The sequence below is a fragment of the Gallus gallus genome, chromosome 7 (assembly GCF_016699485.2).
Source record: "Gallus gallus isolate bGalGal1 chromosome 7, bGalGal1.mat.broiler.GRCg7b, whole genome shotgun sequence".
NCBI classification, from domain to species: Eukaryota; Metazoa; Chordata; class Aves; order Galliformes; family Phasianidae; genus Gallus; species Gallus gallus.
In genome coordinates, this window is record NC_052538.1 from 4868868 (window position 1) to 4891752 (window position 22885).

The window sequence follows — 22885 nt, forward strand, 5'->3', positions numbered from 1 at the left end:
CAGAAATTGGTGTTTTAACAGGAACAGCCCTCAAGTTGTGGATTTCCTATATCGATCCAGGTGAACGTGGTCCTATGGGAACATCTCATTTGTGCTGATAAAAATGTAACTCAAACCACTGCCTGCAGAGAGGTGGTAAAATAGTTGGCGAAGGCCGTCACTTGACAGTTCCCAGGAATTACCAAGGTAAACAGTAGCTGAACAAACACGAGTTAATCACTTTCAGCTCAAGGAGGTCAAGTCGGAGACAGGTGTTACAACCCGGCAGCAACACGATATGTTCATGGCTAAAGGATTGTTTGGGGCTGAAGAGGGTGCAGTAAGCAGGCACAAATCCCACCCAGCCTGGGAGGTGAGGTCTGAGATACGCTTTCAGGGTCAGAGCCTGGAGCTGGGTGAAGTTCATCCCTCATTTTAGCATTAGCTGGGGAGTCATGCCAACGACCAGTGGACCAACACACCTTATAGGCTAAATGCTCATAGATTTTTCACCCAGAGGGTGGTGACGCACTGAACAGGTTGCCCAAGGAGGCTGTGGATGCCCCATCCATGGAGGCATTCAAGGCCAGGCTGGATGTGGCTCTGGGCAGCCTGGTCTGGTGGTTGGAGACCCTGCACATAGCAGGGGGGTTGAAACTGGATGATCACTGTGGTCCTTTTCAACCCAGGCCATTCTGTGATTCTATGGTTGGGCCAACAGCGCTTCAGTGGGTCACAGAATCTAAGGTGGGGGAGGCTGCTCAGTGACTACGGTGCTGATCCCACATTTGGTAGTGTTTCACAAGGAGACCAGACCAAGCAGAGGACAGACAGGTTTCCACCCTTTCCCCCTGAGGACCATTCTAACCCATCTTGGAGCTCTGGACTTTCATCCTTGAGCTCAAATACTCTTGATTTCAAGTAGTACCCCAGAATAGCCTGATGACTGCAGAGGTGGAAGGCCTTACAAACAGCTCGGATTTGGCATAAGGTCATGTTAACCTTGTCTTGAGGCAGAGGATGGACTGTCTGTACCACTCCTCATTTCATTTCAGCAGACTATTCTCTTTTAGCTTGCAGTACACCCTAAGGCTCTTCACACCGTTTTGACAATGAGGAAGTGCAAGCTATACTGTGGTCATCAAAATGAAATAGTCCCAGACAGTGCACGGGAGGGATACTCTGGCAGCATCAACGTATTTCCTTTCTTTTACTATTGATAATTTATATCAGAACCAGGCCTGCAACCCTGCAGCAGGGACTTGGTTTGACACTACCCGTACGGGTAGCAGTGCTGGAGGATTTGCCAGTGGAAGCAGCTGGGCCCTGAGCACCTACACAGATGTGAAGAAGGTTACACTAATCAGGTAAGGACACCCAACTGGATCTTCTTGTTCAGACAGTTACCAAGGTCAAAAACGAACTGCATTCAGGCACGCAAACACAGTTCTAGAAAGCTAATTACCTGAGAGCTGCAGGAGTCTGTGCATGTCTAGAGTGCTTGCTTTGGGCTGTCTGAAGGCACCGGCTGCTGCTGCTGCTGAACCCATTCCTGCTTCGCTAGAGTCTCGAGGGGTCTCTTTGCCATGCTAAAAGCAAAGCTGATACCACTAAAAAGCAGTAGACCCCAAGCATCCGTCCTTCATCACTCCTGTTTGCTGGGATAACCATGCGCAGCATAGGTTACACTTGGCAGGAGTGGGGCAACGGGGCTGACTGCGAGAAGCAGAGCACTGGACTCAGCACGTAGGGTGGCTGACCCTGGGGAGGACATCCTTTGAGAAACCACCCTGGTGTTTATTCTGCAAGCTGCCACAATCACGAGGAATGCATATCGCTAACCGAAGGCGTGATTGAATTCAGGAGCAAAACCAGAACCCCACCAAACAAACAACTTGTTCCAACTCTGCCAGGAGGGAGGTGAGTTTTTGTGTCATTAAGCAGAAAACGAGCCCGTTTGGCTCCCAGAGCCAGTGCTGTGACTTAGCAGTGTTTTTGCATGGTCATGGCTGGGCCAAGGACACTTCCCCAGGAGGGCATACAAGCCCAGGTGTTGGTTTTCTACCTAGAGGTAGAAACTCTATAGGAGCCTGCATGCAAAGAGGAATGGTTTCAGGGCCATGGCTCAGCCATTCATGGACTTGGAGGGCTGTCAGGGACCTGTAGGGGAAAACAAGCCCTTGTTGTTCCGGAGGGATGACTTGCACCCCGCCCCAGGTTACTCACAAGGAAGTAGGGGTGTATGGCAAGATAAGGCTCTGTGTGCAGCTGTTCAGTCAGATCCTGGTCCTGCCAGCGACGGTGATGGATGTGGTGTTGACTTAAAAGCAAACCAAACACAGGCAGTGAAATCTCTAGCAAGGCAAAACCAGGCCGTGTTGGTGCACCAACCTGGTGTTCCATACTGGGACAACCGGCCCCTTTGCTAAGTTTTCCAAGATGATGCTCTTTCCCAATCCTCTCCATCCAGGATTTTCCAAGGTCAGAACTTCCAATAGTTTATTTTCCAAAGGAACAATCGATTACAAAGGGTCTTGTTTTGTTCCTTTTGGGCTCCAGGATCTTCACGGGGTGCTTTGTGGTGGTGGAGGCACTAGGGCCAGCCCAGCAGCACCGTGCTGCTGGCAAGCACCTTGGCACACCTCTGCCACCCACATCAACTGCAGGTGTGTGCCCGCACCGTGGGATGCTTTCAGACAATTGCTCTATTTGTTTTATGTAGATGTTGAAAGAAATAATTGTGTTCCTTTTTTTTTCCTGCTGTTACCCCCCAGTGAAGTGCTCCTGTGTGAGATAGCACTTCGGCACTCCCAGCCCTGACCAGGTGCTCAGAGATTTATCTGCCTTTAACCCAAGCAAGGCCACGAAGCAGGACAGCATGTTTTTGGCTGGCCGAAGACAACTGGGGCAGGCATATGATGGGGTAAATGCTGGAAATGAGGATGCAGAACCCAAGAGATAAACACTTAGTGAACAATCAGCTGGGCAGTGCTTTTGGCTGCTCCCAAGCATCCATCTCCATCCCTATCCCGACAGAACTGCTTGGCAGCACTCGAGCTGAGTGGCTTGGGTGCAGGCCATGGGATTTGTTTCCACCATCCCTGAGCTGCAGCCTTTTCTCAGCCCACTGTCCTGCCCCAGGCTGTATTTTGAAGCTGCTGGGACTGGAGTCGTCCCCAGGCCCTCATCAAGCTCTCCCAGTTGTTCCTCATCCTTGTCTGAGACGTACTCTGCATTTTCTAGCCAGAAGGTGTCTAGCATTGACTCCCAGCCCTTGGGTCGCTGCTGTCCCTGTCAGACCCTGGAGGCAGAGAAAGGGCTGGGATGGATGGAGCTGTGAACCACTCCCAGCAAGGTCACATAAGGAGAGCCCCGCTGGCTATGCGGAGGGCTGCCGGTCGATCTGCTCTCTAATGAGTTTCCATTTGGCTGTTTCTGGGCAGTGCCAGCATTTCTGTCCTCTTTTCAGGGTGCTGGAGAGAGGTGGCCTTCAGCCAGGGCGCAGAGCGAGGTGCCCTAAGCAGAGGGGAGGCAGAGCTGTTTTGCAAGGCCCTCCAGATTGATAGGGAAAGGGAAACTTTTAGCCCATCCCAGCCTGGAAGCACATTTCATTTGAAAGAAAAACAACCTCTTGCAGTGGCTCCCCTTGGGATGTAACAGCCAGAGAGATGCTCCCTGCTCATCTAATAAGCGGCTAATGAGTAGGTTCGAGGAAGGATCTGGCTCCGATGCTTCTCAGTGCTGTTCCTGCCTGTCTGCCTCTCTGGGCTGCAGAGCCAATGTCGGGTCTTATCCTTTTCCTGTTGCCTGATGGCTCATGGGCCCACTTGCATTGCTGCAGGATCCTGCTATTGGTTCCATGGGTGCTCAGTGCAGTATTTCACACCAACAGTGTGCTTGCAGTTATAGAACCATAGAACATCCCAAGCTGGAAGGGACCCGCAAGGGTCACCCAGTCCAACCCCTGGCCCCACACAGCACCACCCAAACCCAACCCCTATGGCTGAGAGAGGCGTCCCAATGCTCCCTGAGCTCTGGCATCGGGGCTGTGCCCACTGCCCTGGGAGCTGCAGGCTGCCATGAAGACTCCCCTCAGCCTCCTCTTTGGAGAGCTGCACCACTAAAATGACACTAGTGAGCTGGTTGGGCTGCTAGAGGTGAACTGATAGCCATCTGCCCACTACCAACCTCCTCACACACCAGGCCAGCCCCAGGCCATCACCTGCTTTTCTCTTCCTTCAGCTGTCAAGGCAAGCTGAAGGGGAAACCAGAGGCCACAGAGCTGCCTGTGTGTGTGAAGTCAGATGACACCCACATCAGAGCTTGCAGTGATAAAGAGAAACTTTCAGCCCATTCCACCCTGAAAACAGAATCCACGTGAAAAGAAAACCAACTCTCACATGGCTGCAGCAGCAGTTCCTTCCCCTGTTGGCCTTTCTGACAGTGGTACCCAGCATCAGGAGAGCCCCCAAGCCACCCCTGGGAAAGGGGAGACATCCCCATAGGGGTGGGTGCAGCAGCCCCACTGCGAGCTCCCTCTCCTTCCTAGCCTTGCAAACACCCAGCTGCAAAAGGTGCTGCGCCTCACCCTGCTCGGTGCTTCCCTTCCTCGCCAAAAGGTTGCTGCAGCGAAGGGATAACCTTGGGGATGCTCCGGTTTCCTTGTGCCACCTTGTGGAGCCCGGCAAAAAACACAGGCTTGTAAACCTGGGAGGAAAAGTACACCACCTCCGAGTTCTCCGGGGACGATGGGGCTGGGGGAGCCCGCTGGGGACTGTTTGGGGGTGCCAGGATGATCCCATCCAGCTGGCCAAAGTCTCCACGCATCCTATGGCTGCTGGCGTGTTGCGCTGCACAGGCTGTCCAAAGACTGCTGTGCACACGGCTGAGAAAACCACATCAGGGCTGAGCACTCAGCGAGCCGGACCTCAGCACGGGCACAAAGCAAAGGGATTTTTCCCTTAGCTGGAGGCACTGCATATTTCTCTCTCCCAAACAAGTTTTTCACAGCTCTCTTGCCAGGTACCGCCGACAGAGAGGTGCCCTCCCCGCCCTCCCAAGAGCTTAAACCACGGAAAAGAAACAAACACCAACTCTTAAGGGTTTGCTGCTTTCATATATTTTTTTTTTTTTGCCTTTGGAAAAGCCTCCTGACCCCCAGGGAGCGCTTACAAGTTCCTTTTCTCCTCCCTGTTCCTTCTCTTCGTGGGGAAGGAAAATCCCAACTGCTGTCCCATGACTGCAGTGAAGTCTGGCCAAGCTTGGACTCTCCTCTTTCCCTTTGGTATCCCTCATCCTAGTTGAGTACGGGCCAAGCTGGCATTTCTGTGGAGTGTTTTAGGTCATATAATGTAAAAATCTCTCCAGGTTCCTATCAGAGCATTATTCGGGTTGGACCCTGCAGAGCTTCAAGCCCAACCACCACCAACCAACCACCACCATGTCCTGTGGGCTGCCAGTCTGTGGCATGGCAGCACGGGAGCAGGACTGCAAGCCAAGAAGCAAGCCCTAGGGGAACTGCACATAGAGAATGGATTAAACCACATATACAACCAGTGCCTAATGAAGCAGGTCTGCTGGCACATCTCCCCACCAGGTATGTGGTTACGATGTCACATCCCTCTGGCTGTTAGCCTCTTCCCAGGGCAATGAGGCATCGGCTTGCTGCCCCCAGCTGTGAACCCCGGAGAGGTATTATTTCACATGCAGTGTGTTTTCATTTAGCCTGCAAGCGTCTAGCTTTATCCCAGGACACGCAGAGCAGGTCGGTGGGGAAGCTCAGTGGCCAGATGCTTTCTGCAGAGGCTCCTCAGTTACACAGCTAGAGGACATTAGTGGCAGCCTGCTCGGGGCTGTAGATCAAGTGAGAAATTAGTGAGAACATGCTGCTGTCAGCAGGAGCCATGGACGTGCTGTGCTCTGAACATCGCCGCACGTCCCTGCTCCAGCAAAGCCTCCCTGCTGCAGAGCTGAAGATGGGATCAAGTTACTGAGATGGTGCTTCAGATCCACAAAACACTTTGGCATCAGCCCCACGGCACCGAGACCGGCATCCCCATCCCTTCCCATCCTTGTTGCTGCTTCCCCTTCTCCAGAAGAATGGTAAATGGGGTGGGCATCCCAAATGGGATGGGATGCCAGTGACAGAGGACAGCGATCTTCAACAGCACTGGATTGCTCTGAAGGCTGGGGGGGAAGCAGAATGCGGGTTAGCTGTGATTGCAGGGAGGATGCAAATGAAAGCTCCCGGTAACGTCAGGGTTGAGCAGCCAGAACTGCCGGTGTTTGTAGGTGATGCATGTTGGCCTCTTGGCACCCATCTCCTCTCATTGGGGTGAAGGCGGCGATGGCACAACGTGCCTACTGGGAGCAGTGCATCACGAGCATCATCTGCCACGGACTCAGTCTCTCCACGTGCCTCCTCTCTGGGAGTGGCAAGCAGGGAACACGTTGTCCCCAAGGGCTGGGGACAGGATGCCTAACCAAGATGTTCTGGTTCCTCATGGGCCATAAATAACTCCAGGCTCTACTGGCACTCCCCCATTTGACCCATATGGGTCCCATGAAAACCATCCCCATTCCGGCTCGCTTGTAGCCTATAGGTGGCTGTCTCACTGCTGGGTGTTTTTGGGGACAAAGCATGCCGTTGTTCTGCTCTGGGCAGGACATGTGATTTTTGTGTGTCGGGCTGCAGAATGGATGAATGAAACGTTTGACGGACGACGCGTTAGTCAGGCTGGCAGGGCTGCTGGCTCCGCGTTTTATAGGGAGAGCTGAAGGCTTTTTTCCACTCTCTTCTGCCATCAGCGGTTGGAGAAGGTGGTAAACAGCAACAGTAACCACGCAAAGCTGTCCCCACCTCTTCCTGCCTGGGGACAGGTCCATCTTTCACATCCAGGGCCAGGGACGACCAGAGGCACCGTGGGCCGATCCCACTTTCTGGTTTGCACTTGGTACCCCAGCAGCACTAATGCACTGAAACCCCACTAAAGAAATGCTCTCTGGATGAAGGATGGATGCCACATTGCTGATGCTGCATCTCCTGCAGGCAGATGCATTGCTCTGGGCATTGCCGAGACCAGCCAGCAAGGTGCCCGTGCTCCAATAGATCTTCTGGACCAATTTGGGCAAAAAAATGTTGTTTTTTTTTTCACATCCTAAGGAGCTTCAGCCATTTGCAGGGGAAAATTCAGCGTCTCCCACACCGTGCCTCACCACCTCAACCCAAAGCCACGAGTACCATGGTGGTAGCACCACCTCAGACACGCACCTTGAGCACAAGTTGTTCCATGTGCTTGGTGCAAATCTTACTCACGGGCCCCCAAGGGATAAATACATCCCAACCACACACATGCCATTTCCTGTTTTCTTGTGTGCGTTCTTTAAAATGCTGATTCTCCAAACAAAGCAGTCACGATGTTGAGACGCTGTTTATGTCAGCTCCTCCTAAGTTTATAAGTGAGAGAGCACACAGCACAGCCTGGAACTGATACACGTCCCATAGCAGAAGGCTTTAACACGAACCTGCCCCATAGGGACCGATGCATACGGTGCATCTATCTGAAACTTTCCATTTTCAGTGCTCTCCCTCATAGCATCCCTTGTAAGAGGCACCACCTGGAGGCATCACCTATGGAAGGAAACAGGAGCAACCCATTGCAACACTTTGCTTTGGCCCAAACGCATCACACATCCATTTCCAGACTCTCATCTCTTATTCCGAGAAAGGGCTCAACAAGCTTCTTTCCTAGAAGCCGAGCATCGTGGCTCACATTACAGTTTAGTGACCTACAAGCTGTGCATTGTGTTAGAGGGAAAGCATCCGCAGTATTTACATAGTTGAGAGCGGTTTGTTCCTTGTCACTGGAAAGCTGTTGCAGCAGGATGTGTCTTTTTGCAGGCTGCAGCTTAGGCAGGCGCCAAGTTTCTTCACTTGAGTTATTATCTCCCCTGCAGTCCATGCAAGCACGGATTAAGAGCATATACATCCATACGTGCAGCCCATAGGCTTGCTTTTATTACTTCTGCTGGGGTTATCCCATCACTGTGATTTATTAGCAGCACTGGCATCAGCCAAAAACACTGCGACAAAACAGGCACGCTTTTATGGGATTCCTAAGTCTGTTCTTCCTTCCAGGAGGATTTTCCTTCTGGTTGCATAGGAGAGAAACAGCCCCCTGGGGTGGAAGTTCTGCAAGTGGTGTTTCCTCTCTGTGTGTGCTCTAGAGATGCTCCTGCCCTTCAAAGCCAAGGGTGCCATCAGAAGTGGTACAATCGCCCCAGGAGACATTTGCACAGAGGCAGAGCAACAAAAGCAATAAGATGATAATACAGAAAGTGCAGAGAAAAGCAGAACAGAACAAAGGCTCAGAAAATATTCCCTGGATTCCCTAACTGGGGTGGTGGTCATGGCGGGAGTGTTAGGAAGAAAGCAATGGCAAATGCTTTGGCGCTAATGAAAACCATCTACCAGCGAGCAGAACTAAAATGCAATCTGCAGCCCTGCTTCAGTTTTAGCAGAGCAGCCCTCAACTCTTTGAAAGCAGCAAACATTGCTTGGGGGGCACGGCTGGACCCCACACATCCAACCACAGCACAGACTGTTGGGTTGGTGGTGAAGAAGAACGGAGTGACCTTTGGCTTTGGTGTAACCCATGAATTTTACCATCATCACAGAATGGCTTCGGTTGGAAGGGAGCTTAAAGACCATCCATTTCCAACCCCCTGCCATGGGCTGGCTGCCCCCCACCAGATCACACAGCCCAGGATGCCATCCAACCTGGCCCTGAGCACCTCCAGGGATGAGACAAACTTCTCATGGCAATCTCATGATAAGCAGCAGCCCTGCCTTGCAGGAGCAGGCTTTATTTGAGGGCTGGCTGTGGCCTGGTGGATGCCCAGATAGTCCTTGGAAGAGAAGCCAGCAGATGGTGCTCAAGGATGGAACCGCAGTGGGATGCTGCATCAGAAGTGGAACAACTTCAGGATTGCCCCAATCACAATTCACAACAATCAGTGCACGTAAAGCAGGCACTTAGGCAGGATGGGACCAAGCACTGTGTTCATGTGAATTACACCAAGGAAATCCACAGTGCATTTCTTAGATTGCATAGAATCATAGAATCGTAGAATCATAGAATGGCCTGGGTTGAAAAGGACCACAATGACCATCTGGTTCCAACCCCCTGCTATGTGCAGGGTCACCAACCAGCAGACCAGGCTGCCCAGAGCCACATCCAGCCTGGCCTTGAATGCCTCCAGGGATGGGGCATCCACAGCCTCCTTGGGCAGCCTGTTCAGTGCGTCACCACCATCTGGGTGAAAAACTTCCTCCTACTATCCAACCTAAACTCCCCTGTCTCAGTTTAAAACCATTCCCCCTTGTCCTATCACTATCCACCCTTGTGGATAGTGATTGAAATCCTTGTGGATTGCGTGTAGAAATGGCTCAGCTGAAGCCCAGAGGTGTCCAGAAAAGGACTGCAGAAGGTTGCCTCTCTGTTGAGATTCTGAAGGGCCTCAATCTGAGACCCTTATTGCAGGGAGGACACCTGGAAGGTCCCCTTTGCATTAGGATGAGGGAGCAGCACTCAGAGCCTTTCCTATTGCGGGTGGAAAGAGAATTCCTGAAAACCCTCTCCATGATTCACCACATTCAGCACGTCTAGTTATTAATACACCAGGGAGGAAACCCTGCTAAACTTAGTCACTGCCCTCCCTTGCTGGCTCTAGAAACTGCTGCCGTGGTGTGATCCAATGACCAGAGAGGGCTGTCAGATGGCTGGGGACAGAACAAAGCCTGTCCCTCTGGGCATCCCCCTATATTTCCTCATGGGATGCTGCAGTGATGTCCTTTGGGACCACGGAGAGAAGGAGCCCAAGTTCCCCATTGCTCACACAGGGTAAAACCGGGGCTTTGCTAATTGAAAGTAGAGCAGACTGCTGTGGGGTTGATTGAAAAGCACAATGATGGGCAGAAATAAAACCAGTCGTGCCCGTACTGCACTGGTTTCCACCAGTGGCAGCCAACTGGACCTGCTGGGTCGTGCTCAGAGCGGGGCTGTGCGGCGCTGGGTCCCTTTGCAGGGCCAGCTTTCTCTCCACGCCGCCACCAGAATGAGCTACCGCGGCAGTTCGAGACCTCAGCATATCCCCAAAGCATTCCAGCTACTTTATTTTAATGGGGCTGATCTTTCGAACAGCAGAAAATCTAGAGCAAACATCATAAATCCCCACTTGAAACAGCGGAAGAGGGATTGACTGTTTGATTCCCAGGACACGGTTGCGACTCCAGCCTTACGCGGACCAAAGGAAGGGCAAGGAATAAGACTTAGTGCTTCCATACCACAAGCTCTTGCAAAAACACAGCCTGAACCAGAATGAAATGTTGAATTTCAGCACGCAGAGGGCTAAAAACAAACCCCCAACCTGGGTAGCGCCGCCCAGTGAAAGGTTAACTGCAGTTATTCATGGCACAGAGGTGAAGAACAAATCACGGAGCGCTCACTCATCTGACTGATGCAGTACCTTTCAGATCATCTCTAGCAAGTTTGCTCTGGGCTGGATGCATTAGAAAACGCAGCCTAAGGGGCAAATGTTGATTTCCCGAGGGGCACAGGGTGTGGGGAACGCAACCCCTGCTTCTGCTGCGTCTGATGGAAAGCTGCATGAAGAGGCGGTGCTCGTAGTGGAGGGCTCCAGCATCCCAAAAGTGCTTCGAGGGAGCCCTGCGTAACTTGGTATGGCCCTTGGCTCTCCCCGGGTGCCGCCAGCATCCAAACCCAGCCCTTCTCGACTGAAAGGCGTGCGATTAAAGTAATCCGCCATCCCGCTTCTCGCCTTTATAGATAACAAGGGAATAGCGTTCTGGGAAGGGGAAGCAGCGCGGGGAGGCGTCCCCGGGGAGCTCTGGTTGGGGCGGGCAGGGGAGAGGGGGGAGAGAGAGGGGGGAGGAAGGGAGGGGGGGGAGGGAGGGAGAGGGGACGGCGTGCGATGAGCAGCTCTGACCTCAGCCCCTCCGCCGCCGCCAGAGCACAGCATCTGGATCCCATTTGCAGCGGCCGGCCCCCGGCGGTACCGCGCCAGCCGCCTCCCCCGGCCCCGCTCAGAGCCGCGGCGGCCGCCTGCCGGGGTACCAGCGCACCCCGAGCGGCCCTCCGAGGAGGGAGAAGGGAAGCGGGGACGCTGAGCGGCACCGGCGCGGCCGCAGAAAGGTGCTTCGGAAGGGGAGAACCCCGGGATAAGCGATATATTTTGGGGGTTCGCTCAGGGGTAAGTGCCGCCGTGCGCGCCGGAGCTCGCAGCTCGCGCTCTCCTCTCTTCGTGGCTGCTGCTTTTTTTCTATGGGGGAAGGGGTTCAAAGCGTTTTAGGCAAAACTCGGAGCAGGACAGGCGAAAGTCTTGGAGGGAAGCTGTGTTTTCGCTTCCGTTCTGCGGGGAGAAGCAGTGCTGCAACAGGCTTGTAAAGCAAGGCACCCCAAGAGCCTCCGTGCAGAGCCAGAGCACTGCAGGTGCACGGCGATGCGACAGGGAGCACAGAATTGAATTAAACTCACTTAAACCCAGCAGGGTTTCTCCACAGGTGTTTGCCTTCTATGCTTTGACATCACTGCTGCAGCAGCTCGGTGGGGTGGGAGCGCAGAAGAGCTCAGGAGGGGGTGTCCGTGGAGCAGGAGCTCCAAAAAGGATGTTTAGGGGTGTGCTGCTGGGGAGCCTGCTCTTGGGATGCATGGTCTGTGGGGCTGTCTGAGCACAGCAAGGTGGGTGCATGCACGGGACACAGCGAGGGCTCCAGGAGGGATAGTGATAACCTAAGGGGGATTTTCAGTGCGTCTTCCCCAGGGTAATCCCCATTTTGGAGTTGTTTGAGGCAGCTCTCATCTCTCCTACCCTAGGGCAAGAAGGATGCACTAACAAAGACTTGCCCGCTCTGTGGGTCCTGTTGCTGGGCTTGTCTCCTGCAACAGGCCCATCATCTCCTGGTCGTCTGCACAGAGGATGGCTAAGATCAGCTTTTCTCTCTAAGGGAAGGGCTCTTCAGCCCAGCAAAGAGCCACCCCCTCCCCCCCCCCTTTCCCTCAGTAGACCCCTCCACCCTCAGCTCCCTGGGATGTTTCAGGCAGCGATGCTCTCACCAAAGGGAGGCAGTGACTAATGGAGGGGACATCCCACCACCCTCTTTCCTCTGCAGAGCCCTCCCTTCCCAACCTCAGCCTGGTTGTGGCCAAACTGGTTTCCTGACCAAGCAGAGAGGCCAAAAGGGGCTGGAGCGGAGGTGGCCAAAGCCACTTTCTTTCCAGCAGGCGCAAAGGGGAAACTCTCAGCTCATTCCTGGTGATGATTCATAAGGTCTCCCAGGGGAGAGATGCTGCATTTCTCAAACTTCTGGCTTTACCCCAATACTGACTAATTAAAAAGAAAAATTATATGTCGATATTGATGGTCAGATAATTGCCATGCTCAAGTACTGCTGCTGCTGGGGAACAACCAAACAGCTCGGGAGTTATGTGGAGGCCAAAGCATCCCTAAGGGCACAGGGATGGAGCAGGACACCTCCCGAGCACCATCCCTCAACCCACCAGCGTGGACTTTGGGAACCAGGCTTTTTAATCCCTCTTGGATAGAGATTTGAACAGATTTACCCTCTTTGCAGAGAGGCTCACTAACCTTGGGGAGGGGGGGAGACAGGTGGTTTCTTTGCAACAGGAGCAGCATGCCCCACATCGTTCGGTTCATTCATTCATTCTGCACCTCTCCACTCTCCAGCAAACCCTCTGTGAGTTTTGAAACACGCTCACAGTTTTCCATTCAAAGCATTATCTCCCCTTGCTTTCAGGGCGAGCCAAACCAATCCCCATTGCAACCAGGAGAGAAATGCTGTTTCTCTCCTAACTTCTGAGACGTGCCTGTTCGGGAACATCCTATTCCTTGCATCATTGCAAACTCCGGCCAACATCAGATTATCCCCTCATTGCTTTCGTGCTTGACTTGCAATGGGGACGATCCTGCTCTATGCAGGGCCAGGCTTTGGCTGGCATTGCATGAATCATGGCCAGCCTGCTGCCCACGTGCCCATCACTTTTTCCACCTTTTTTAAGTGCTCTGTGTTCCACATTAAGGGGATGATTTGTCTGAGCAGAGAGGCACTGGGAGGCTTACGTTACCCTATATAAAGAGTCATTGATCTTTGAGGGAGTATCCTCATTTTTTTTTTCTTTTCCAGCAAATACTCCCTTTCCTCTTATTAACAAACCTATTTCAGTCTCAGCCTTTAGGTAGGGGAAAACAAGCAGATTTGAAGCCAGTCGCATGGTTATAAGAACAGAAATGAATATGTGATTCATGAGATGCTGGCATGCTGGGTGTGATATGAAGGCAGCACAGCCCTGGAGCTCTGCTAAATGCTGGTCAGAACTAAACAAGTTTGCCAAAGCAGGAGGATTTTTCATGCTTTTGGGCTTGGCTGCTTGCAACGCTCAGGTGGGAAGAAACATTTCAGAAGCAGCCCTCACTTTTGCAGTGCCACCCAATGCCAAGTGGCAGCAGCATTAAGGGAAACCCCTCCAAAAGAAGTGACCCACCCTACATACACAAAGTGGGGATTTAGGGCCCCACAATTGCTTTTATTCAAGGGATTTTTGGGGAAGAACCTTAGGGCTGGACAGGAAAACAGGACCACGTGTAACTTGGTCTGGCACAGCATCCCAAAGGCTGGCCAGCACCCATCTGCACCTACACGTGACACGCATTGCATTCCTATATGCACCAAAGCCACGGATGCTTCCCCTCCCCTTGAAAGCCAGCCAGCCAGCCCAGCTGAGAGGCATATGCAACGAATCAAAGCGATATGTAAAAGCTGGAGTAATTCTTTCCTGCCTTTTATGTTTTGCTTTTTAAAGCCTACTCATTTGCTTTGCGCTTCTTCGGATTTTAATTATGCTCTGGTGAGGGAAACACACACAGGCGGAGGGCTTGTAGGGAGTTCAAAGGGCCCACACAAATCTAGAGTGATGTGAGATGTTCGAGTTGTTGCATACTTGTCTGTGCATAAAGCAGAAAATAGCTGCTGGGGAAAGTATGTAAGGAAATCATTGCGTTAGTGGCAGAAATGGTTGCCTTTTGAAAGCATCATTGGTACCAGATGTATATCTTCTGATGAAATGGAGGAGATGCTGTTGCAACCAGAGGTCACCACGCACTGCGTCGGCTCGAGGCAGACAGACAGACTGCAGATTACTGAACTTTCCATTGCGGAATTCAGTGATAAATTCAGGATGAAAATAACCTGCCCAGATAGTAAACCAGAAGGATATACTTGTAGAATGGACACACGTCAGCAACCACCAATTAAGATGAATTGCTTTAAATTCACATTCCCTGCTTTTGTCCTCCACCTCCTGCAAGCTGAATCCACCTCCAGCTTCTGTGGCCAGCAGGAGCTGTAGGAAGAGCACAGAGGGGTAGGAAAGTGGAGCAGAGTAGGTTATACCTTACACCTTGCCCTAACAGCCCTACCCAAGCAACAAAAATCACATCATCCATCTCTTCCACCAGGCAAGAGACTTACTGTTTGCTCTATCAGATGAAACCTGAGCAGTGCCTTCGCTTCTTCTCCATAGCCACCTCCTTGCCCAGCACCTCCCCTTGCAATGCGGCTGGGGATAAAGAGGAACCCTGTTAGGGAACACCTGTGTTTAAAGGCTCCTCTTCTCCCTGAGTGGTCAATCAGTCTCTAGCAGACACCTGTCCCCAAGCACTTCTCTGCCTCTCTCCTTTTAGCTAACCAGGATGTTACGATGGCTTTGGGAAAGTGTGATGCTAGAGGGATTAACACAGCTGTGTTAACCAACAGGGCTCTCCGCTTACATGGAACCAAAAATACAGTGATCATAGAGGGAGCTGGAAATAGATCTGAGACCCTCTAAGGATTAAAACAGAACAGAAGGCAATTTAAGAGAACAGCCAACGTACTACTGCTTGAAAAATACATCCTAATTCTAAGCTGGCTGGATCAAATCAAATAAACCCGAGACTGAGCGTTGCTCCAGCACAGTGAGTTGGGCAAGGTTATCTCACAGTGTCCTATGGGTGCTGCCCAGCTTTCCCATCACTGGGGGGCAAAGGACTGAGGTGTGAATGAGGGGCAGTGTCCAGCAGAGCAGGTTTTCAGTCACTGGAGGCACTGGGAGGTTTGGCTTGGGCTCCAGTAGCTGAGGAGATGGATTGTGGCCAGATAACAAGGCATTTTTTCAGGCTATAAATGATAGAGATACCCCAGCTGCAGCTGTTGCCTCTATTAATTGAAGAGTTGCCAATAACAGGGAAGCCTCGTCCTGTCTTAAGAAATCCTGCTGGCTCTGGGTGCCTGTTAAACAGCTCTCCACCTGGTGCTGTTATTGTTGCGCACAACAGTAGGAGGAGAGTCAGGGCCTGACTTTTTGGCTGTGCTCCTGGCTGTGCCAGACTTGCCATTCATGCATCTTGCAAGGCTTTGCTGAAGGGGCAGGCTGGTTAACTCTCTGAGACACCCCTGCTTGCTTAGACTGATGGAGCTGGCAGCAGTGGCTATGAGAAAACTCATCTTCTTCCTTCTCGGCGATGACCCGGTTAACAGCCTGGTGCATTTGAATCACTTTTGGCTCATTTGTATAATTGAGCTCCTTTTGGGGGATGAGATGTATTATATCACCGTGCTCCCATTTGGGAGGATATTTTCTCAGTGAAGCAAGCGTTTCTTCGTATCCAATCCTACAGAGCTTGGTTTCTGCTCTGCAGGCTTGGATGTGCGGATGAAATGATAGAGTGGCCATCTCTATGACGACAGATACACAGCTCTCCTGAAGGAGGCATTGTTTCTGAACGCTTGCCAGGTGGATCAAAGATAAGAAACGTCCGTAAATGAATATTTTGGCTCCGGCACATAAAATATTACTCTTGGTGCCTTTCCAAAATGTGGTCAGCCAGCGCAGGCTATTCCACCACCGGGGCTGCGAGCTTGAGGGAGTCCAAGGGCTTTTTTGCTGTATAGCCAGAACATGTGGCTCACTTGGGCCTGGGATAATTAAGTTTCCATTTGTAGCTTTGGGAGAGCTGAAAAGGTGAACTGAGGCAAAGAGGGGCTTTCAGGAGGATGTGCCTTCTGCCAAAATTCAAGTGAAGAGCAGCAACGGCAGGAAAGTGTGCTTTGCCCAGATGTTTTGACTAGTGACCTGTGGGCACGGAGAGGGTGGCCAGGGGTTTTGGTTGTTGGATGATCAGAGAAGAAATCTCAGCCGACCATTTGCCAGTATACTCAGAATTACCTGGGCAGTATAGGCAAGAAGAAAGCCATCTATGCACCGCAGTGATGACTGGACATCAATGGTGGGAATGACTGTTCTTCTACAAAAAAGTACCTGACCAGCATTAAAATTATCTTTCCCTACCAAAATGTCAGCAAAGCATCATAAAGACACACAGTTTGACTTTTCTATCCCATCTCATCTGTTTAAGTCCAGGAACATGTGTAGAATCGTAGAATATCCCAAGTTGGAAAGGGTCCATAAGGATTATCAAATCCAACTCCGGGCTCCATACAGGACCACCTAAAAATCAGACTGTATGACTGATCACAGTCACACAGAGGGTGGTGACGCACTGGAACAGGTTGCCCAAGGAGGTTGTGGATGCCCCATCCCTGGAGGCATTCAAGGCCAGGCTGGATGTGGCTCTGGGCAGCCTGGTCTGGTGGTTGGCGACCCTGCACATAGCAGGGGGGTTGAAACTGGATGATCATTGTGGTCCTTTTCAACCCAGGCCATTCTATGATTCTATGATTCTATGAACATCCTGCATTGACATCTTCTTGTAGGAGGTGGGATGGCTAGCAGGCTAGCAGTAGTCATTAACAATTAGGTATATAATAACGACCAGTCTATTGACCTCGTTCTCCCTCTCCCTTAGGTCTCACATCAGGTTCTTTGAAACAAGGAGAACAAAAAGGGAAACTGAAACAAAAGAACACAATGAGGAAGCATCGGCATTTGCCCCTTGCGGCAATACTTGGCCTCCTGCTCTCAGGCTTTTGCTCAGTTGGTGCCCAGCAGCAAGCAGGTAAGACGAGACCCATTGCTGACCACAGTCCTCCGCGAGCACACTTCTCGCTCGCACTGAGATGTTTGCACCGTTTGGTTTTTAATGTGCATGTCGATGGTACATTGTGGTTGACCTCCTGCTCCTCCACTCCTGTTGGGCTGACCTCAGAGCCTGGACCTTCCCCAGCACGTCGCTAGCCGGCGGGCCAGCTCCAGGGTGCTCTGCGTGGCCGGGGTGCGGGATGTGGGGCTTTGCCCCAGCGTGGCCCCAAGTGGGTTTCCTCCAGGGCAGGGCTGTTCTGGCCTCCTTGCATGCGTATGAGCGTGGGAAGCAGAGGGGAGACACGAGAGGAGCTCTGTCACCGACCCACAGGGAGCTGCTGGGTTTTTAGGAGGTGCCGGCACCCTTTGGAGTGGAGCTCATGGCACTGGGTTGAGGAGGAATGCTTGCGCTGACTGCTAGAAAATCCTAAACCCCATCTGTTTTTTTAAAGCTGTCAGAAACGTTGCCGTGGCTGATATAATATTTCTAGTGGATTCCTCTTGGAGCATTGGGAAGGAGCACTTCCAACTCGTTCGAGAGTTTCTGTATGATGTTGTAAAGGCTTTAGATGTGGGAGGAAATGATTTCCGTTTTGCACTGGTCCAGTTCAGCGGAAACCCACACACAGAGTTCCAGTTAAATACGTACCCCTCTAACCAAGATGTGCTCTCCCATATCGCGAATATGCCTTACATGGGGGGAGGCAGCAAGACTGGAAAAGGATTAGAGTACCTAATCGAGAACCATCTCACTAAAGCTGCTGGAAGCAGAGCGAGTGAAGGCGTCCCCCAGGTTATTATAGTGTTAACGGACGGACAATCCCAGGATGATGTGGCTCTGCCATCATCTGTCCTTAAATCGGCCCATGTAAACATGATTGCGGTCGGCGTGCAGGATGCGGTGGAAGGGGAGTTAAAGGAGATAGCGAGCCGACCCTTCGATACCCACCTTTTCAACCTAGAGAATTTTACCGCTCTCCATGGCATAGTTGGAGACTTAGTGGCAAGTGTCCGTACCTCCATGACTCCAGAACAGGCTGGAGCCAAAGGACTGGTTAAAGACATCACAGGTAATGGCCGACTGCTGCGCTCTGTCCTGGCCATGCTGGTGGCTCCTGTCAGCATGGTGACTGCTGGTGCTGCACTGTGTGAAGCCTTTGTGAGGGCGGACTGAGATGGATGGTCAGAGGTTTAAAAACAAAGGTTTGAAGCGTATGGCCCTGTGCTTATACTTCCCGGGTATGCCATGGTTTGCAAACAGAGCTGAAATTCCTGCTGCAGGAGGCACTGCAGGAGCCCTGGTGTGGGCAGTGGCCCCTTGGAGACATCCTTCCGCACTCACGGCACAGAAATGCAAGCTTAGGGCCTCTGCAGAGCTCTGAAATTGCCTCATCCCTTCCGCTCCCCAGGTAGGGAAACAGGAGAGAAACACATCAGCTCTGATGGAGTTGAACCAAAGCCCTCTGTGGGCTGCACAGGTCCCTGCTGGCTGCAGGGGCATGGAATGGGATGTTCCCTTGCAGCTGGTGGGGCAGTGGAAAATGAGGTCTGTGCAGGGAACACCGGGGACATGGTGGGATGCAGGCATCACAACTGAGATGCCACCATAGCCTGGAGGAGCACAGGGTTGACGTGCCAGGAGCTTGGTCCCCCTCCCCAACACGTCATGGCCCCTTTAGGTTTGGAGGATGTAGCTTCCACACAGCCCTGCGAATACAGAGGGGCCTTGGGAGACCGTATTCCCATTGACAGTGTGGGGTGACTCTAGAAAGCCCCATTATTTTTCCTGTTTCAGCTGAAGACAGCAAAAGCAGTGCTTGCTGAGAGTAGGTTGGGTGAGAGCTCTATCTCAGCCAGTCCACAGCCCTCACTTCTCCTCTGCTTGGAGAAAGTGTGCGGTTTCACAGTCCCTTTTTGTCAATTCCACTCAGTTGCCTTCTATCCAAGCTGGTGACTCCCACCTGGAGGGGCACCGGACCCTTCTTTAACTTCTCTGCATTCTGCACTGGATTCAAGGAATCTGCACTGACCACAGGCTGGGGATGGAATTTGCCTGGAAAAGATAAGAGAGCCTTCCTCTGTCCCTCCTCTTGTTTATGAAATGGCAGCGTGTAAAGGGCCTTCTGAGCAGCTTTGTTGTGTTTCAAAACAGAAGTCCAAGAGATCAAACCTTTCTTTTTATTCCTGAGACTCCATCTGAAGGTCAATAGCTTGTGGGGTGATGTAAGGCAATGGCAGTGTGACGAGGTGTAACATTAATCCTCTGTGTTGTCTTGTCTGATTAACCCTCACGCCACCCCACTGGGTGCTCTCCATCACTGCATGACACCGAGCGACACCAAAAGGCTGTGTTCACGTGTGTTGTTGGTTTTTTTTCGTGTGCAAAGTGCTTGACAGGGCAAATATCCAGGTCACGTGAAAGCCACAGGGAAGGAAAGGAGCTCCCACAGAAAGAAGTTGCAATGTTCACCATGTCTAAGGAAAACATGCTGATACGTGTGTTAAAGGAATGCCATATATGATGTGCTGACAGCGCTGCAGAGGCTGTTCAGCGTCATCACCGTGAAGGGCCACAGTGCTTCCCTACTGAAACCAATAGGGGAATTTGTCCTTGGCTGCTGGCTGTCCTCCTCTGGGACATGCCAGCAGGTAACTCCATGCTCTACAGAAGTCCCAAGTCTCAGATGCTTCTTTAAAAGCTATAAAGGCAAATTCCCACATCGTGTACACTGGGAAGCATTTCCAAGTTCATTTCTGCTGAGAGAGAATCTTTGTAAGCCCTCCCATCCCCTCCTATATCACAAAATTTAAGCTGGTCCTACTCTTGCAGTTTTGTCCCAGCACGCTCTGCACGAACTATCTATGGAGTATCACTAAATATGTAAAAAGATGTTACACTGCATGACAATATGTGGTGTGCAAAGCGTGGTGCAATTAATAATTTGCCTAAGAGTTGAGAAAACCACTCTTTCAGCTGCTAACTCCATGTAGCATTGATATGTGGAGAAATGCCATGGATGTTATCCTAGAAATGAACCCGAAAGTGAAGAAATAACGTGGAAGAAAACCAATCAGTCCCATAGTATTTCCAATATAGAGTACCAGAGCTGCTGGTCTGTGGCAGTCCCCAGAGCTGACTGGCGTAAGTATGAAAGTCAGCCTTGAGTTTGCCCTGGTGCATTCGTTAAACCTGAGCTGTCTGTCTCATCTGATCCTTCTCGCTTAGTTGTGTAACAAGCATGCGTTCATTTGTCCTCCAGCACCGTCTTGTTCCATAAATGTGCACTGAAGTACAAGAGTTTTTTTTTACGGTGATGACAAATTATCCAACACACCTGTTTCATAAAGGCTGTTTTCTCTTTTGCGGGAGCAACCCGTGATGATGTGATGATGCCCACTGGTGTCTGAAATGCCATTCCTCGGGGTATCTGAAACAGCGCTGTGTACTTTGAGATTTCTCTTTGTGTTATAAGAGTGGAGCGTGAGCATCCTAAGCACAAATGGCACAGCAAAGCTAACCCTAAGCACTCTCACAGCTCTTGACTCAGCAAAGGAAAAGAACTCCCGAGCCCTTTGCAATTCTGAACCACGTTGGCGTTCTCCAAGCTGGTGTTGGCCATTGAGTTGGCCTAGGGAAATGGTGACTCCTTGGAGAGCCTTTCCCTTTGCTGCTGGAATCGCACAGTTGAGTCTCTTGGTGGCCAAAAAAAATGATGGATGACGCTCATTGCAATGGCTGCAGCTTTATTCCTGGCTCTGCTAAACTATGGGCCAGTTTTGCTACCAGGCCAGCCTTCAGCTTTCAAAAACCGAGAGCCGGGTTTCCAAACATGGCTTGTCAGGCATTTGCAAATGATCTGAAGTTTGATTTGTTGACGAGATTGGAGAATGGTAGCATGGAACCACTTGAGCGTGCTTTGGGGGTCTCCTTCCCCTGCCTATTGAATGCGTACAGCTCTTGGTGATGTGGATGGTAAAAGTCACTTGAGCAAAAGAAGGAAGAGCAGACACCAGGCCATTTTGGGTCTGCTTCGGTAAGTCTCACAGAAAAAAAAAATGCCTCCCCCTCAACAACCATGCTAATGCCATATAAAAGTGTTGTTTGGTGTGTGTATATTCTCAGCAGATGCTTGTGATCATCTGGGTATAGTCACAACAAATAGAGTTGGATAATTGTGTCATGACTGGTTTCATCACCGTTTTAACCTGATTCTGCATTCCTTGATTGAATATGAAGTGTCCATATGAAAAAAAACCACGGATCAGATATATCTGTTGATAATCAACGCATCTGTGCAAAGCGATAAGCACAAGACAGCATTTGTGTGGCACGGTTGGATAATCGTGTGAGTCAGATTGATGGACAAATACCATTGTGCATATGCTGGACAGCTGGCAAAAGAATTGCAGAGCAAGAACAGCAACCAAAACCTTCCCAGTTGTTTCTTACAATTGCATTTCAAATAACATTTACACGTGCTGGGAGAAGCCAATATATTCAGCCACTGTTTTTAAAACGCGAAAGAGCAGAATTGCAAAAGAGAGGCTGAAACTTTCCGTGTAACAGCTAAATAATGGCTTTTTTCTTAAATAAAGAAGACGATACAATGAGGAAAAGCCTCTGCGAATGTTGCTGTTGTCCCCCAGTATCTCCAGTGTGAATTGCCACCAAAATCCACCGTTCCTTTTGACTCTGTCAGTTCAGATATTTTGACAGGACGGGGTGCAGATGGAGTGGATCTAGATTTTCAACAACAGCGTTTTGCTGAGTTTTCCCCTCACGTGTCAGAAGCACAGATGCCCACGGGGCAGGAGCCACGAGCTCAGGTTGTGTCCAACCCTGGAGCAGATGCTGGGGCTGGAACTCGTATTCAATCAGAATGCAGAACTAAGAGGCAAACGTCACCTCCTCATTGAACACGTGTTTTGTTTTCTCATTTTCTTGTTTCTCACTGGTTTTCCAAGAAACATGTCAGAACACTGTACGACTGCATGTAATCACTCATTTTAATGCTTTCACCTTTTGCATTTCTTTTTTTCAAGCTCAAGAGTCTGCTGACCTTATTTTCCTTATTGACGGATCAGACAACATCGGAAGTGTCAATTTTCAAGCCATACGCGATTTCCTTGTAAATTTGATTGAAAGCCTCAGAGTTGGAGCTCAGCAGATACACATTGGGGTGGTGCAGTATAGTGATCAACCCAGAACTGAGTTCGCTTTGAACAGCTACTCCACAAAAGCGGATGTTCTGGATGCCGTGAAGGCACTCAGTTTCCGCGGTGGCAAGGAAGCTAACACTGGTGCAGCACTGGAGTATGTGGTGGAGAACCTCTTCACCCAGGCAGGAGGCAGCAGGATAGAGGAAGCGGTGCCTCAGATCTTAGTGCTGATAAGTGGTGGAGAGTCTAGCGATGATATCCGAGAGGGCTTGTTAGCGGTGAAGCAAGCTAGTATATTTTCATTTAGCATTGGGGTCCTGAATGCTGACAGTGCAGAGCTGCAGCAGATTGCTACTGATGGAAGCTTCGCATTTACTGCCCTGGATATCCGTAACCTTGCTGCTCTTCGAGAATTATTACTGCCCAACATTGTTGGAGTGGCCCAAAGACTCATTTTGTTAGAGGCCCCAACCATTGTGACTGAAGGTATGTATGCCTTTCTGGACTGTTGCATTTTGATGAATTTTGCACGCTTTGAAAACAGTTTTTACTTTTTGGTTTTTGCAATGCATCTCTCTGATCTGATCTTGGAGAAAATGTGCAGCTAATGTGCAGAAACTCGTTTGCTCAGT

General features: G+C 50.9%; 1 protein-coding gene across 17 annotated transcripts in view; it reads left to right on the top strand.

Annotated features, from left to right (window-relative positions):
- Positions 1-10496: 10496 nt before the first annotated feature.
- Positions 10497-22885, top strand: part of COL6A3 (collagen type VI alpha 3 chain) — a 53850-nt gene continuing 41461 nt past the window's right edge. For 10 of the 17 annotated variants that reach the window (XM_015289143.4, XM_015289145.4, XM_015289147.4 and 7 more), the window contains exons 1-4: positions 11086-11250; positions 16921-17070; positions 17546-18163; positions 22137-22739. In XM_015289143.4, the coding sequence (XP_015144629.2) occupies positions 16983-17070; positions 17546-18163; positions 22137-22739 (1309 nt within the window). In that variant the 5' untranslated portion in view covers positions 11086-11250; positions 16921-16982. Of the gene's footprint in view, positions 10795-11085; positions 11251-16920; positions 17071-17545; positions 18164-22136; positions 22740-22885 lie in introns of those variants that run through there. The other 7 variants (XM_015289153.4, XM_015289155.4, XM_040703378.2 and 4 more) reach the window with 5 other exon arrangements.